Consider the following 16855-nt stretch of genomic DNA (forward strand, 5'->3'; position numbering starts at 1 on the left):
AGTGACCCAGAAACTATAAAAAATTATAAAAACTACTGTGTTATATTAAGAAAAGTTATTAAAAAATCCAGGAGTATGTGTATCATGTCTGAAATCAGCAACTCTGATAATAAAATTAAAACAATTTGGAATATTATTAAAAGAGAAACAGGTCAACCAAGAGCAGAGGAAGACAGTATTACCATCAAATTGAATGAAAACTTTACGAACAAAAAGTCAGAAGTTGAAAATATTTTTAATAATCATTTTCTAAATGTTGTGGATATAGTAGGATCCAGGTGTTCATTAGAAGATGCTAGGCTGTTAATGGAAGAGGCCATACCTATGCAATTTGATACAATTGAAATCTCACCCACTTCTCCCTCTGAAATTAGGAAAATAATAAACTTGCTTAAAAGCAAAAACTCACATGGAATTGATGGCATTTCCAGCAAAATACTAAAAGCTTGTTCTCAACAGATAAGTAAGATTCTCAGCCACCTGTGTAATAGCTCTCTGGAACAGGGCATTTTCCCTGATAGACTGAAATATGCTATTGTTATACCTTTGCATAAAAAGGGGGATAGATCTGATGTCAACAATTACCGTCCAATCTCCCTTCTAACAGCTTTATCCAAAATTTTTGAGAAAGTAATGTATTCAAGAGTAGCTTCACATATCTGTAAAAATGAAGTACTAACAAAATGTCAGTTTGGTTTCCAGAAAGGTTTTTCAACAGAAAATGCCATATATGCTTTCACCAGTCAAATTTTGAATGATCTGAATAACCGAACACCATCCATTGGGATTTTTTGTGATCTCTCAAAGGCTTTTGATCGTGTAAATCATGAAATTCTGCTAGACAAGCTCAAATATTGTGGCATGAGTGGGACAGTGCACAAATGGTTTAATTCGTACCTAACTGGAAGAGTGCAGAAAGTAGAAATAAGTAGTTCTCGTAACATGCAAAGATCAGCACATTCCTCAAACTGGGGAACTATCAAGAATGGGGTTCCACAAGGGTCAGCCTTGGGTCCTTTGTTGTTCTTATTATACACTCCTGGAAATGGAAAAAAGAACACATTGACACCGGTGTGTCAGACCCACCATACTTGCTCCAGACACTGCGAGAGGGCTGTACAAGCAATGATCACACGAACGGCACAGCGGACACACCAGGAACCGCGGTGTTGGCCGTCGAATGGCGCTAGCTGCGCAGCATTTGTGCACCGCCGCCGTCAGTGTCAGCCAGTTTGCCGTGGCATACGGAGCTCCATCGCAGTCTTTAACACTGGTAGCATGCCGCGACAGCGTGGACGTGAACCGTATGTGCAGTTGACGGACTTTGAGCGAGGGCATATAGTGGGCATGCGGGAGGCCGGGTGGACATACCGCCGAATTGCTCAACACGTGGGGCATGAGGTCTCCACAGTACATCGATGTTGTCGCCAGTGGTCGGCGGAAGGTGCACGTGCCCGTCGACCTGGGACCGGACCGCAGCGACGCACGGATGCACGCCAAGACCGTAGGATCCTACGCAGTGCCGTAGGGGACCGCACCGCCACTTCCCAGAGGGACACTGTTGCTCCTGGGGTATCAGCGAGGACCATTCGCAACCGTCTCCATGAAGCTGGGCTACGGTCCCGCACACCGTTAGGCCGTCTTCCGCTCACGCCCCAACATCGTGCAGCCCGCCTCCAGTGGTGTCGCGACAGGCGTGAATGGAGGGACGAATGGAGACGTGTCGTCTTCAGCGATGAGAGTCGCTTCTGCCTAGGTGCCAATGATGGTCGTATGCGTGTTTGGCGCCGTGCAGGTAAGCGCCACAATCAGGACTGCATACGACCAAGGCACACAGGGCCAACACCCGGCATCATGGTGTGGGGAGCGATCTCATACACTGGCCATACACCACTAGTGATCGTCGAGGGGACACTGAATAGTGCACGGTACATCCAAACCGTCATTGAACCCATCGTTCTACCATTCCTAGACCGGCAAGGGAACTTGCTGTTCCAACAGGACAATGCACATCCGCATGTATCCCGTGCCACCCAACGTGCTCTAGAAGGTGTAAGTCAACTACCCTGGCCAGCAAGATCTCCGGATCTGTCCCCCATTGAGCATGTTTGGGACTGGATGAAGCGTCGTCTCACGCGGTCTGCACGTCCAGCACGAACGCTGGTCCAACTGAGGCGCCAGGTGGAAATGGCATGGCAAGCCGTTCCACAGGACTACATCCAGCATCTCTACGATCGTCTCCATGGGAGAATAGCAGCCTGCATTGCTGCGAAAGGTGGATATACACTGTACTAGTGCCGACATTGTGCATGCTCTGTTGCCTGTGTCTATGTGCCTGTGGTTTGATCATGTGATGTATCTGACCCCAGGAATGTGTCAATAAAGTTTCCCCTTCCTGGGACAATGAATTCACGCTGTTCTTATTTCAATTTCCAGGAGTGTATATTAATGACTTGCCATTCTATATTCATGAAGAGGCAAAGTTAGTTCTCTTTGCTGATGATACAAGTATAGTAATCACACCTGACAAACAAGAATTAACTGATGAAATTGTCAATACTGTCTTTCAGAAAATTACTAAGTGGTTCCTTGTAAACGGACTCTCACTGAATTTTGAAAAGACACAGTACATACAGTTCCGTACAGTGAATGGTATGACGCCATTAATAAATATATACCTTAATCAGAAGCATATAGCTAAGGTAGAATATTGCAAATTTTTAGGTGTGTCCATTGATGAGAGATTAAATTGGAAGAAACACATTGATGATCTGCTGAAACGTTTGAGTTCAGCTACTTATGCAATAAGGGTCATTGCAAATTTTGGTGATAAACATCTTAGTAAATTAGCTTACTACGCCTATTTTCACTCATTGCTTTCATATGGCATCATATTTTGGGGTAATTCATCACTGAGGAATAAAGTATTTATTGCACAAAATCATGTAATCAGAATAATAGCTGGAGTCCACCCAAGATCATCCTGCAGACATTTATTTAAGGATCTAGGGATATTCACAGTAGCTTCTCAGTATATATACTCTCTTATGAAATTTGTTATTAACAACCAAACCCAATTCAAAAGTAATAGCAGTGTGCATAACTACAATACTAGGAGAAAGGATGATCTTCACTATTCAAGATTAAATCTAACTTTGGCACAGAAAGGGGTGAATTATACTGGCACTAAAGTCTTTGGTCACTTACCAAATAGTATCAAAAGTCTGACAGATAACCAACAAGTATTTAAGAAGAAATTAAAAGAATTTCTGAATGACAACTCCTTCTACTCCATAGAGGAATTTTTAGATATAAATTAAGAAAAAAAAAATTAAAAAAATAAAAAGAAAAAATAAAGAAAAACAAAAAAACACAATAAAATAAAGTTGTTATATTAACTTAAGTATGTTGTTAAATTAACCTAATTATGTCGTGTATTGGAAAATTCGACTCGTTCCACATCATTACGAAATATCGTATTCATGATCCATGGAACTAGTATTAATCTAATCTAATCTAATCTAATCGAAATCCACAGTCTCAAAGATTATGGTGTGTATTGTTCACATAGCTCCTACTTTGCTAGAAGAAAAACCTTAGTCTGTTGCAGTCTTCATTCAGAAACTGGTTTGATGCTGCTCCCACACTATTCCACCAGTGCAAGCCTCTTCTTCTCTATATAAGCACACCAACCTACATTGGATTAAACCTGCACACTGCATTCAGGCCATGGCCTCTCTCCATATTGTAAAGCCCCCCCCCCCTTTCCCTGACTGCCTTCCATTATGAAACTGACAGTTGCTTGAGGTCTCTGGATGCATCCTACCAACTGATCCCCTCTTTTAGTCAAGTTGTGCCATAAATTTATTTTTCCCAAATTCGATGTCTTTTTCAAAACACTATTCATTTCGTTCAACTGCTCTTCCAAGTCTCTGAATTTTAATGCCCTTTGCAAATTTCTCTGTGTTTTCCTTTGCAGCTTGCGCATTTGAGTAACACTGGTGATAGGCTACAACCATATCTCACTCCATTTTCAACTATGGCTTCCATTTCATGTCTGGTTCTGCCAAAAGCTAACTTTAAACCTACAAATGTGTTTCTTCAGTCTGTCTTCTAAGGTAAGCTGTATGTTTAATATTGCCTCATATTTCCAGAGCACAAACTGATGTTCTCCTGTGTCAGCCTCTAGCAGTTCCCCCATTCTTATAATTTGTGTCAGTATTTTGGAACCATAATGTATTACTGAGAGTTCAGTAGTATTCACACCTGTCATCATCTACCTTTGTTTTTTCATTGGAATTATTTCTTCCACCTGAACTTTGAGGATATTTCACCTTTCATGTATATCTTGCACATCAGATGGAATAATTTTGTCTTAGGTGTCTGTGCCAAAGATCTCAGTAACTCTGAGGAATGTCATCCACTCCAGAGATGTTGTTTCCATTTACACCTTTCAGGGCTCTCTCATATTCTTCTTACAGCAATGGTGGATACAGGAAAACCTCAAGGATGGGGTGCTAAAAGCTACCTCTTGACTAATCTTCACACTTGCACTTGCCACAACTAGGACATTTTATTATACTTATTCATTCTTCAGTCTTAATGTTTGTGCTTCTGAAAATAAATTAGCTTCCTATTTGACAAATAGTCCTGGGGAGGGGAGTGTGGGGCGGGGGAATAAACCGAATTACAGGAACTGTTGAATGGGATGAGCACTCAAATGAGTACAGAATAGGGAACTGAGAGTAGACAAAAGTAAATGAAAGTAGCAGAAATGAGAATAGTGAGAAACTTAACATCAAAATTGATGATTGTAAAGTAGGCCAAGTCAGGTAATTTTGCTACCCTGGAAGCAAAATAACCCAATGGATGAAGCAAGGAGGACTTCAGAGACAAAATAGAATACGCAAAGAAGGCATTTGTGGCCAAGAGAAGCCTACTGGTATCAGACATATCACTTAATTTGTTGTAATTTCTGAGAATATACATTTGTGTCACAGCTTTGTGTGGCAGTGGAACATGGTCTGTGGGAAAGCTGATAAGTGTAGGTAATTGAAGCATTTAAAATGTAGTGCTACAGAAGAATCTTGAAAATTTGGTGGACTGATAAGATGAACAAAGAGGAGGTTCTCTGCAGGATTGGCAAATAAAGCAACGTACAGAAAATGCTAACAAGAAGAAGGGGCAGGATGTTAGGACATGTGTTAAGACATCAGGGAAAGTCTCCATGGTAATGGAGGGAACTGCATAGATAAAAAACTGTATGGGAGGGCAGAGACCAGAATACATCCAGTGAATGATTGAGGACGTAGGGTGCACGTGCTACTATGAGTTAAAGAGGTTCGTACAGGAGAAGAATTTGTGCTGGGCTGCATGAAACAAGTAAGATGACTGAAGACTCAAAAGGAAAAAAATAATTATAATAATAATATTCTGTTTAAATGTTGCTTTTTATATCATTGTATTATAAATCTAGCACCAAATTAAGCTAAGAAAAATTAAATAATGAGTCTTGTTTTCAATAAATGCCATACACCAAGTCACAGTTTCATTGAAAACTTGTATTTAATGCATAAGTTGTATGTCTGTAATATCTTTTCAGCATCCTCAGAAGAAGTACACCTTACACCTGAGTCTTCACCTGAACTAACAAAGAAGTCATGGTTTGGCAGCCTTATGACCACTGAAAAAGATGAAACCTTCACTATATTGGTCAAAGGAAAACCATTAGCTACAGTCAAAGCTGATCTCATTCATGCCTTCTTATCAGTGAGTACTGTTTCCAAGTTGTATAACTAACTCAGTTTTATTAAATTGTATGTATTTAGTTCACACGTATTGAAAAGAGAGTGAGTGAAGACAATTACTCACCACATAGTAGAGGTGTCGGGTGGTGACTAGGCATATAAAATATAAGTGGAACATAGTAACTCAGCATATGAACATTTGGTTTTCTTCAGAATGTGCTTGTGTGCACACACACCCACACCCACCCACCCACCCACACACACACACACACACACACACACATACACACACACTGAGAGAGATGTTGTCCACCTGGCACAGAATATGTGTGTATGTGTGCAAGTTTGTTGCAAGCTGGGCTACTACATTGCCAGTTCTTTTTTATGTGCCTTTCCACTGCTCATCCCTTCCTCTATTAAGGTGAGTGATTTTCTATGCTCAGTTAATTGCTTCGGTTCCATTCGGAACTTTTCAGTATACTATACATTAACTTGTTTTAGAAATTTCTAACAATTCTCATTCTTAGAAGCTATACTGTAGAAACAGCTTTCTTATTCACTTGTACATAATGCAGTGCAATAATAAACTAACAGTTGGGACTTAACTTGTGCTACCACATAACATTTTATACAGACTTAAAAAATTATTTTATAAAGGAAAAATCTTTAATATAGACAGTATATAGTAACATTTTTCTTTGTAAGGTATTTGTTTGGAAGTCTTTTGGTCTTCTAGTTTCTTATTTTCATTTCTAATATCATGTAGTATTCCTTATGTATGAAGTATGGAATCCATAAAGAAACATCTGTTTAAGAAGCTGGTGATCCTAAGCTTTTTATGTGCATTAAATCATGGAATTTATCATTAACACCCAGTTTTTATGATGTGATGAGTCACTGTAGATACAGGCATGGTATTGTCATATCTCACAGATCAGAGATAGAGCAAAGCACAAATGATGTTTTGCAATTACATTTCACAATAAATCTTATTTGTTAATAACACAGATGATGTGACTTACCGAACGAAAGTGCTGGCAGGTCGATAGACACACAAACAAACACAAACATACACACAAAATTCAAGCTTTCGCAACAAACTGTTGCCTCATCAGGAAAGAGGGAAGGAGAGGGAAAGACGAAAGGATGTGGGTTTTAAGGGAGAGGGTAAGGAGTCATTCCAATCCCAGGAGCGGAAAGACTTACCTTAGGGGGAAAAAAGGAAAAAAGGACAGGTATACACTCGCACACACACACATATCCATCCGCACATACACAGACACAAGCAGACATGTAATATTTTTCCCACGTGAAATGTTTCCCTCTATTATTTGTTAATAACATAGACAATGTATCTAATTTAAGAAGTAGATGTCTTCAGTGACAAATAGTCCTCCTCAGAGGTTTAGGATTAAGTCTTTAACAATGAAAGGTCTGGCCAATCTTGCAACATGTCACACTTATGAGAACATTGCTCCTGAAAATAAATACGAGAAAAGGTTAAAAAATTATTTATCAGCTGATAAAATATTCCTTTCTCAGAAATGATTGCTTTAGAAATTTTAAGATAATTTTCTGAGAAACAGCAATTATACACAGTATCTGTCTAAATGCAGTTACACGAGGAAAAATAGATGAGTGTTCTTTGCTAATACCTGTTAAATTTCGTTAAGTTGTAGAAGGATAATTTTGTGCAATATTGTCATGAGCCGTGCTGCATGCACTGTGGCATAACAATTAGAGTCACTGCCTAGAATGCTGTGACTCAGCATCAATACATTACAGAAATCACCATCAATAGCTTTGTCAACCTCCTCAGATTCACTACTCAGATTACCTTTACTGGATCACACTACATCAGAAATTACAATACACTTGACTTCTGCTAAATTTAGAACTAACTCTGCCTCCAAAACATTTTCTCTCCTCTCAGATTTCTCCAACACTTTGCAATCTGATCCATTACCTAAACACATTACTTTTGCATTCATCCTTCAAGGCTGAACACATGTCTGGAGACATCCTTCACAGTGGTGGGATACAAACCTGAGTGTCACCCACCATACAACCCAACAACCATGAGTGATGTTCTGGGGGTGCCGTTTATTTTCATACCAGGACATCTTTGGTTGTAATCCATGGCTCCCCTGCAGCACAGTGGTAAATTACAATATTATACACTCTGTTTTCTTGCCCTTCTTGGCAAATTGTCCTGGGCTTACATTCCAATGAGATAATGCCTGCCTGCACATGTCGAGAGTTTCTGCTGCTTGTCTTCATGCTTCTCAAACTCTACCTTGGGTAGCAAGGTTGCTAGCTCTCTTCCCAACTGGGAATATTTGGAGCATTATGTGGAGCACTCTCCAACCAGCTTGCGATTTTGATTATCTAAAGTGCCAGTTGGACAGAATTTGGCACAGTATCCCTCAAGAGGACACCCAACAACTCTATCAATCAATGTTGAGCAGAATAGTTGTTTTTGCATAAGGGGCAGAGGTGGACCAATGTGTTACTGACTTGTTCAGTTTGTGAAGCTCTTTCTCTTGAATAAATTATCCAGTTTTTCTAAATTGTAATAATTTATTTGTGTGTACAAATACATTAGATATACTGATTTCCATCACATAAGATAATTCTTTCATGGTGCTTTTTGTGTGTGTGTGTGTGTGTGTGTGTGTGTGTGGGTCTTAGAGTGTAAGTGTACTGTTGGTGTTTGTTAATTTGTCATTCACTTTTTAAAATTTTGTTTCATTGTGGGTGGTTTTTGCAGAATTATAAAAGCATCAGAAGTAATGTTGTATCAAACCAGCTTAATTGCAGTTACAGAAAAATGCAAATAATTTTAGTTTTATTACATCACTATTTGCATAAAATAATGCATTACTGCAAATAGTGTATCTGTAACTAACGATATAATCATTGCATCATATTTTCTATTGGTTTCACTTAAAACTTTCTGGTGGTGATCATTTATTTCATACTTCATACTTAAAACCTGTTTTTTATTTCAAGTTCTTTTGTGTGAATGCCAGTAGAACTTTGTGCCTGTTGTTTATAGAAAGAAAATGTTCAAATAACATGTTAAGTTAGAAATAAATGCATGTGCATTGTAGTGGTTCCTACCAGAGAAAAATGTCTGTTGTAGATTAAACAATGTAGGCATCTAGATCTATTCTGTATACCAACATAACACCAATAGTTAAAGCAAACACAGACAAAAGAGCTTCAACATCAAGATGATATTTATTAAGGAATTAAAAAAATCATTTGATGATTTTTTCCAATAAGATGTTTTAATTCCTTTGGTAATGCAGTAATTTGTTAGAAGAATTAATTGGAATGGTGATATTTTTTGGTAATAAGTACTAACATGTCTCACTACCTTGAGTAATTAATAAACATCACATTGTACTGAAATCAAGCAGTGATACTGAAACCTGATGATGGTTTTAACAACTGTGTTTCTGAAGACAAATGGTGTGGTGTGACTTATCAGGCATAAGGATCTAGTGCTTAACTTAGCTCTGTGTCAATATTGTATGCTTGAAAAATCTAGCATGGAATGTTACAATATTATGAAAGGATAGTTGCTACTCACCATAGAGCTGAGTCACAGATGGGCACAACAAAAAGACTGTCACAAAATAAGCTTTAGGTCCCCAAGGCCTTTGACAAAATCGACCATGCACACACACACACACACACACACACACACACACACACACACATTCACTCGCGCAAACCCAACTCACACACATAACCACAGTCTTTGGCAGATGAAGCCAGACTATGAGCAGCAGCACATAGTGGGAGAGGCAACTGGGTGGGGGTTAGGAGGAGGCTGGGGTGGGGAGAAGGAGGGATAGTGGGGTAGTCATGCTGCTGGGGAGCATGCAGGGATGAAGTGGAGGGAGGATAGGGCAGTTAGGTGCAGTTGGGAGGTTAGATGGAGAGTGGTGAAGAGAGGGGGGAGGGGTGGTACTAGAATAGAAAAGAAGTAAAAAGACTGGGTGCATTGGTGGAATAGAGGGCTGTGTAGTGCTGGAATGGGAACAGGGGAGGGGTTAGAGGGGTAACGAGAATGACTAATGAAGGTTGAGGCCAAGAGGGTTACAGGAATGAAGGATATATTGCAGGGAGAGTTCCTGCCTGTGCAATTCAGAAAATCTGGTGTTGGTGGGAAGGATCCAGATGGCACAGGCTGTGAAGCAGTCATTGAAATGAAGAATGTCATGTTGAGCAGTTGCTCAGCAACAGAGTGGTCCAGTTGTTGCTTGGCCACAATTTGTCAGTGGGCATTCATGCAGACAGACAGCTTGTTGGTTGTCATGCCCGTATAGAATGCTGCACAGTGGTTGCAGCTTAGCTTGTAGATCCATGACTGGTTTCACAGATAGCTGTGCCTTTGATGGGATTGTTTGTGACCTGACTGGAGTAGGTGGTGGTGGGAGGATGCATGAGACAGGTCTTACACCTCTCAGTACCACCCAGGACTGAAGCAAACTGAATTCTATTCTCCACCAGGTTTTCGACTGCCTCTTGTCATGCCCTGAAATGAGAAATGCCCTACCCACTATCCTTCCCACCCCTCCCACAGTAGTATTCCACCACCCACCAAACTGATATAATATCCTCGTCCATCCCTACACTACCCCTGATCCCAACCCTTTGCCTCATGGTTCATATCCCTGTAACAGACATAGACCTGTCACATACATCCTCCCATCACCACCTATTCCAGTCCAGTTGCAAACATCACATATCCCATCAATGGCAGGGTTATCTGTGAAACCAGTCATGTCATGTGCAAGCTAAGCAGTAATCACTGTGCGGTATTGTACATGGGCATGATAACCAACAAGCTGTTGTTTACATGAATGGCCACCGACAAACTCTGGCCAAGCAACAACTTGACTACCCTGTTGCCGAACACACTGCTCAGCATGACGTTCTTCATTTCAATTACTGCTTCACAGCCTGTGCCATCTGGATCCCTTCCCACAAACATCAGCTTTTCTGAACTGCACAGGTGGGAACTCTCCCTGCAATATATCCTACATTCCCATAATCACCTTTGCCCCAACCTTCATTAGTCATTGTCCTTACCAATCTAGCCCCTTTCCTCTTCCCATTCCAGCACTACACAGCCCTATATTCCACCAATGCATCCAGTCTTTTTACTTCTCTTCTTTTCCATTACCTCCCCTCTCTCCCCCATCCTCCATCTAACCTCCCGACTCTGCAACTAGCTGCCCTACCCTCTCTTCACCTTTTCCCTGCACTAGCAGCACTTCACTGTCCCCCAGCCCTACCCTGCTATTTCTCCCCCTCCCCACCCCAGCCTCCCCCTTAGCCCCACCCAGTGCCTCTCCCATCATGTGCTGCTGCTCATAGTCTACCTTCAGCTGCCAGAGACTGTGGTCATGTGTGTGTGTGTGTGTGTGTGTGTGTGTGTGGTCTTTTTTTGACAAAGGCCTTGTTGGAAAAAAGCTCATTTTGTGACAGTCTTTTAGTTGTGGTTATCTCTGACTCAGCATCTCTGCTGTATGGTGAATAGCAACTATCCTTTTTTATAATACTGTTGTGAGCTTGAAAAGAATTTTATAAACATGTACTGTGAACTATTTTCAAATCACAATGATATTTTGTCCACAACTCACAACTGGATTTTCAGTCAGGACTTATGCAAGGTATATCGCATAATTCACTGAGAGGTCCAGTGGATTTGAAAGAACTACTGTGAAGTGACTGATGTACCAGTGTCACTGATATTTTACATACGAGGTGTGGCTAGAAAAAAACCGGACTAGTACTGGTGAAACAATAAAACGAATGCAATAAGGCTGAAAGTCGCGTGGCCTGTCACGTGACTCTCGCTCCGCCTACTGCTCGAGTTTCATCTGCCTCCTGCACTCAGTCTGCCCGTGGCGTCTGTTTTAAGTTGTTGACGTTTTGTCTGTGCGTCGGAAAATGTTGAGTGTACAGAAAGAACAGCGTGTTAACATCAAATTTTGTTTCAAACTAGGAAAATCTGCAAGTGAAACGTTTGTAATGTTACACCAAGTGTACGGCGATGATTGTTTATCGCGAACACAAGTGTTTGAGTGGTTTAAACGATTTAAAGATGGCCGCGAAGACACCAGTGATGACACTCGCACTGGCAGACCATTGTCAGCAAAAACTGATGCAAACATTGAAAAAATTGGTAAACTTGTTTGACACTTTCCTTGTCAACTCCTGTTAACTCAGGCACTGCTCTGATTGTTAAACGGCGATCTTGTCGAACAAGTTTACCGATTTTTTCAATGTTTGCATCAGTTTTTGCCGACAATGGTCTGCCAGTGCGAGTGTCATCACTGGTGTCTTCGCGGCCATCTTTATATCGTTTAAACCACTCAAACACTTGTGTTCGCGATAAACAATCATCGCCGTACACTTGTTGTAACATTACAAACGTTTCACTTGCAGATTTTCCTAGTTTGAAACAAAATTTGATGTTAACACGCTGTTCTTTCTGTACACTCAACATTTTCCGACGCACAGACAAAATGTCAACTACTTAAAACAGACGCCACGGGTAGACTGAGTGCAGGAGGCAGATGAAACTCGAGCAGTAGGCGGAGCGAGAGTCACGTGACAGGCCACGCGACTTTCAGCCTTATTGCATTCGTTTCATTGTTTCACCAGTACTAGTCCGGTTTTTTTCTAGCCACACCTCGTAATTAGCTTCCTTTGGACATGAGGCTGTGTATACATTTTTTGCAATTTTCCTACCTGGAAAGAAAATTAAGATATCAAAAACCATCTCTGAAATCTCCTTATTGGCGGTTGCCTGTACAAACTTGCACTACAAAAGCTTATGCCCTCAGAGTAGAAATGCTTCACAATTTTTAATGAGGGCCCACATCAGAAGGTTTAACCCTTTGAATGTTTTAACACACTGTGCCATGCCATTCCTTAGGTACTGCAGCCAGATAATCTTACCAATATTCCTTCCCCACAGTGTCATAGTTATATCTGTGTGCACTGTCCAGTAAACCCCTAAGTACTGTGCTCATGTTTGGATGTGCTGCTTCTGAAATACCTGTGTTCTTGGGATGTGTTGACATGCATAGCACTATTTCTGCACCAAACTTCAGTAACTGTTCAAAGTTTAGGTCATTTGGAATATACAGGTGGGTTTGTGTTATGGTCTTGTGTTGATGTTATCAATTTATCTTTCTCACTCTTACTGATTATCTGTATCATAGAATTATTATCTTTTATGTATTCTACACAGGCAAAGAACTTATCAGTTCTTCTATGAAAATGTCAAGTCCATAGAGGAAGAAATATGACAAACATTGGAATAACAGTGAGATTAACTTTTTCAGTACTGATTACTATGCAGGCTCTCTTACCAAATCTTGAAGTGACATTCCTCAGTCACTTGCATTAGCTTGTATAACACACTGGTTTGTTCTATGTAAAAAAGATGCAACTGGCAGTTCTTCAGAAACAGGGGATTTAAAAGAGAGAATAAAATATACGAAAACACCATGGTGTAATGGTGAGTTTGATTGGAAAAAGTTATTCTCATCAATTGACATAGGTATTTGATAATTGGATTTCAAGGTGTAATCTAGGTAATGTGTCAGTCACTTGCTCATTTACCAAAATATTTCTAGTAGAAAACCTTATGATAGAGAATGAAACCATATGTTTATTTTTTTTCCGCGAACTGTGAAATACGCAAGAACCAATGCATTCTACGTTGTTAAAGTTGAAAGACATGTACTTTGAGTAAATTTGTTGACTCTTTGTTATTTTATTCTTATTACACAAGTTAAAGAGTTGAACTTAGTGTTCACTGATCAAGAAATACACTGAAGAGCCAAAGAAACTGGTACACCTGCCTAATATTGTGTAGGGCCCCCACAAGACCGCAGAAGTGCCGCAATGTGACATGGCATGGACTCAACTAATGTCTGAGGTAGTGCTGGAGGAAATTGACACCATGAATCCTGAGGGCTGTCCATAAATCCATAAGAGTAGACAGGGTGGAGATCTCTTCTAAACAGCACATTGCAAGGCATCCCAGATATGCTCAATATTGTTCATGTCTGGGGAGTTTGGTGGTCAGTGGAAGTATTTAAACTCAGAAGAGTGTTCCTGAAGCTACTCTGTAGCAATTCTGGACATGTGGGCTGTTACATTGTCATACTGGAATTGCTCAAGTCCATTGGAATGCACAATGGACATGAATGGATGCAGGTGATCAGACAGGATGCTTACACACATGTCGTCTGTCAGAGTCATATCTAGACGTATCGGAGGTCTGATATAATTCCAAATGCACATGCCCCACACCATTACATAGCCTCCACCAGCTTGAACAGTCCTATGCTGACATGCAGGTTGCATGGATTCATGAGGTTGTTTCCATACTGACACACATCCATCCATTCAATACAATTTGAAATATGACTCATCCTAGCAAGCAACATGTTTCCAGTCATCAACAGTCAAATGTCAATGTTGATGGGCCCAGGAAAGACATAAAGCTTTGTGTCAAGCAGTCGTCACGGGTACACGAGTGGGCCTTCGGCTCCAAAAGCCTATATCAGTGATGTTTCATTGAATGGTTTGCACGCTGACACTTCTTGATGGCCCAGCATTGAAATCTCCAGCAATTTGCAGAGGAGTGGCACTTCTGTCATGTTGAATGATTCTCTTCAGTTGTTGTTGGTCCTGTTCTTGCAGATCTTTTTCTGGCCACAGTGGTGTCAGAGATTTGATGTTTTACCTGATTCCTGATATTCACAGCACACTCATGAAATGATCATACGGGATAATCCCCATTTCATTGCTACCTCAGAAATGCTGTGTCCCATCACTTGTGTGCTGATTATAATACCATGTTCAAACTCACTTAAATCTTGATAACCTGCCATTGTAGCAGCAGTAACCAATGTAACAACTGTGACAGTCACTTGATGTCTTATATTGGCGTTGCCGACCGCAGTGCCACATTCTGCCCATTTACGTATCTCTGTATTTGAATATGCATGCCTATACCAGTTTCTTTGGCACTTCAGTGTTTAATTTCAGTCAAATTATGCCTCAAAACAAATTTTTGTTAATTTTGACAATGCTTTATTCCGCTGCCAGTTCCATCAGAAAACAATAATTATTCAAAATTAAGAATATTCTCCACAAACTTCATGTGGCAATCCTCTGAGGATTTCAACTACATGTCTTCTCTCTTTCTTTAAAATGTTACCTTCAACAAGGAATGTCATCTCTTCTTTTTTGACCAATCTCTTCACGTTCAGTAACACTATACCTCAATATGTACTATCCTTTTGTGGTACCAATCCCTCCTTATGTTCCCTACTACTTAGTCCTTATCCCACCTTCTCCTAGGTCAAGACATTGCATCTGCTAATCACCACTCCAAACAGCTACTGTCTTTGCTGAAAATCATCCACTTTTCAGCCCATGGACCTGTTAGCACACTCACAGTAATTCTCACAGAAGCTAGCCATAAAATTAAGAAAGTAAATAATCCAGTCACATTAATGTGAGTATTGCCTATGTTTAACAACAATGTGTACTAACCATTTGCGGACATCAGCTAGCAGCACTAGCAGTAGAGGGCAGATAAAACATGTCCAGAAAAGGGTGTAGTCTTTGTCATAATGCAGAAACAGATTGAACTACCTGAAGTCCCAAAGGGATGGTCATGGAAGTATTTCCAAAACACCTAAGTCTGTAAACAGAGTTTGCACGTTGCCATAGTTAAAGTATACCGTGCATGGCGAAATGGTGCTATCCAAAACCAGTGTTGAGGCAGCTGTGGTGCACTGGGCAATAGATGACAGAGATGAACAATGGCCACAGAGATGTGTATGGATGAACAGATGTACAAATGTTGAGCAACTGACTGCCCAGATGAACAAAGGGGATACCAACAGTGTCTCTTCAATGACAGTTCAGCGAATATTACTGCATACGGGCCTTTGCAGCAGACACCAGGTTCATGCACAGATGTTCACTGCTGTTCCTTGGTGATAAAGGCTGGAATCTGCATCCCAGTACCGCAAGTGGATGTTCACTGAGTAGTGTCAGGTGGCCTTTTCAGATGAATCATGTTTTACACTCTGTAGACATAAAATGTCTGAAAGCAAGCACTCTGCAGCAATCATTGGAATGGCCCAGGCAGGAGAAGGAAGCATTATGATCTGTAAAATGTTTTAATGGCATTCCCTTGTTGATATTCACATTCTGGAAGGCACAGAGCATCAACACAAGTATGCATCTATCCTTGGAGGCCATGTTCACCCCTAAATGCAGTTTGTTTTTCCTCGGCATGAAAGCATCCAGAAGTATGGCAATGCAGCATGTCACGCAGCTCGCAGTATATTTGCATGGTTCAAAGAGCATCAGTATGAGTTTACCATACTCCCCTGGCCACTAAACTCCCTGGATTGATGCCCAGTCAAGAATCTATGAGACCACCTTGATCGGGCTGTTTGCTCCAGTGGATCCTCATCAAGAAACCTAGTGCAGCTGGCCACAACACTGGAGTGGGCATGGCTCCACATCCCTGTCACTATCTTCCAGAACCTCATTGACTCTTTTCCTGCATGTCTTGCAGTGGTTCACACTACGAGGGGGTTATTGAGGCTTTTGACAGGTGGTCACATTAATGTGACTGGACACTCTGCTTCACACTATATGAAGAAGCTATCCAGCTTATTAGTCAAACATATTGAAAGTGGTGTACCTCTACTCCTCTCTCAGAACTACCTTCCAAAAATATGCCACCAAAAGTCCTCTCCTAGCCAACAAGACCTGCCTGTCCTCCTTATTTATCCTTCCACTGTAGTGAGAATAAAGCTCCAGTACCTCAGAGTCCCAGCGCCCTTTCAGTCCTAAATCTTTCATTCAGGTCCCTTTCCAAAGGCCTAATTTTTAGTTCTGCATTCAAGTTCAGTCACATTGCCCTATTAACCCTTTAACTGCTCTGGACATGTTAACGTGCGGGCCTTTGTACCTGCCCCTGTGTTCTCTGATCGTGTTTACGTGCACCACCAGTCCTTCTACCTGGTACTCTGAACGTGTCT

At 40.9% G+C, this 16855-nt stretch overlaps 1 protein-coding gene across 1 annotated transcript in view; it reads left to right on the forward strand.

Annotated features, from left to right (window-relative positions):
• The window catches only part of LOC126203288 (serine/threonine-protein kinase BRSK2), a 195958-nt gene that overhangs the window by 131147 nt on the left and 47956 nt on the right, over positions 1-16855 (forward strand). Inside the window, exon 11 of the mRNA XM_049937545.1 lies at positions 5603-5769. Coding sequence (XP_049793502.1) covers positions 5603-5769 — 167 coding nt within the window. The remainder of the gene's footprint in view (positions 1-5602; positions 5770-16855) is intronic.

This window comes from Schistocerca nitens, chromosome 9, assembly GCF_023898315.1.
Source record: "Schistocerca nitens isolate TAMUIC-IGC-003100 chromosome 9, iqSchNite1.1, whole genome shotgun sequence".
Classification (NCBI taxonomy): Eukaryota; Metazoa; Arthropoda; class Insecta; order Orthoptera; family Acrididae; genus Schistocerca; species Schistocerca nitens.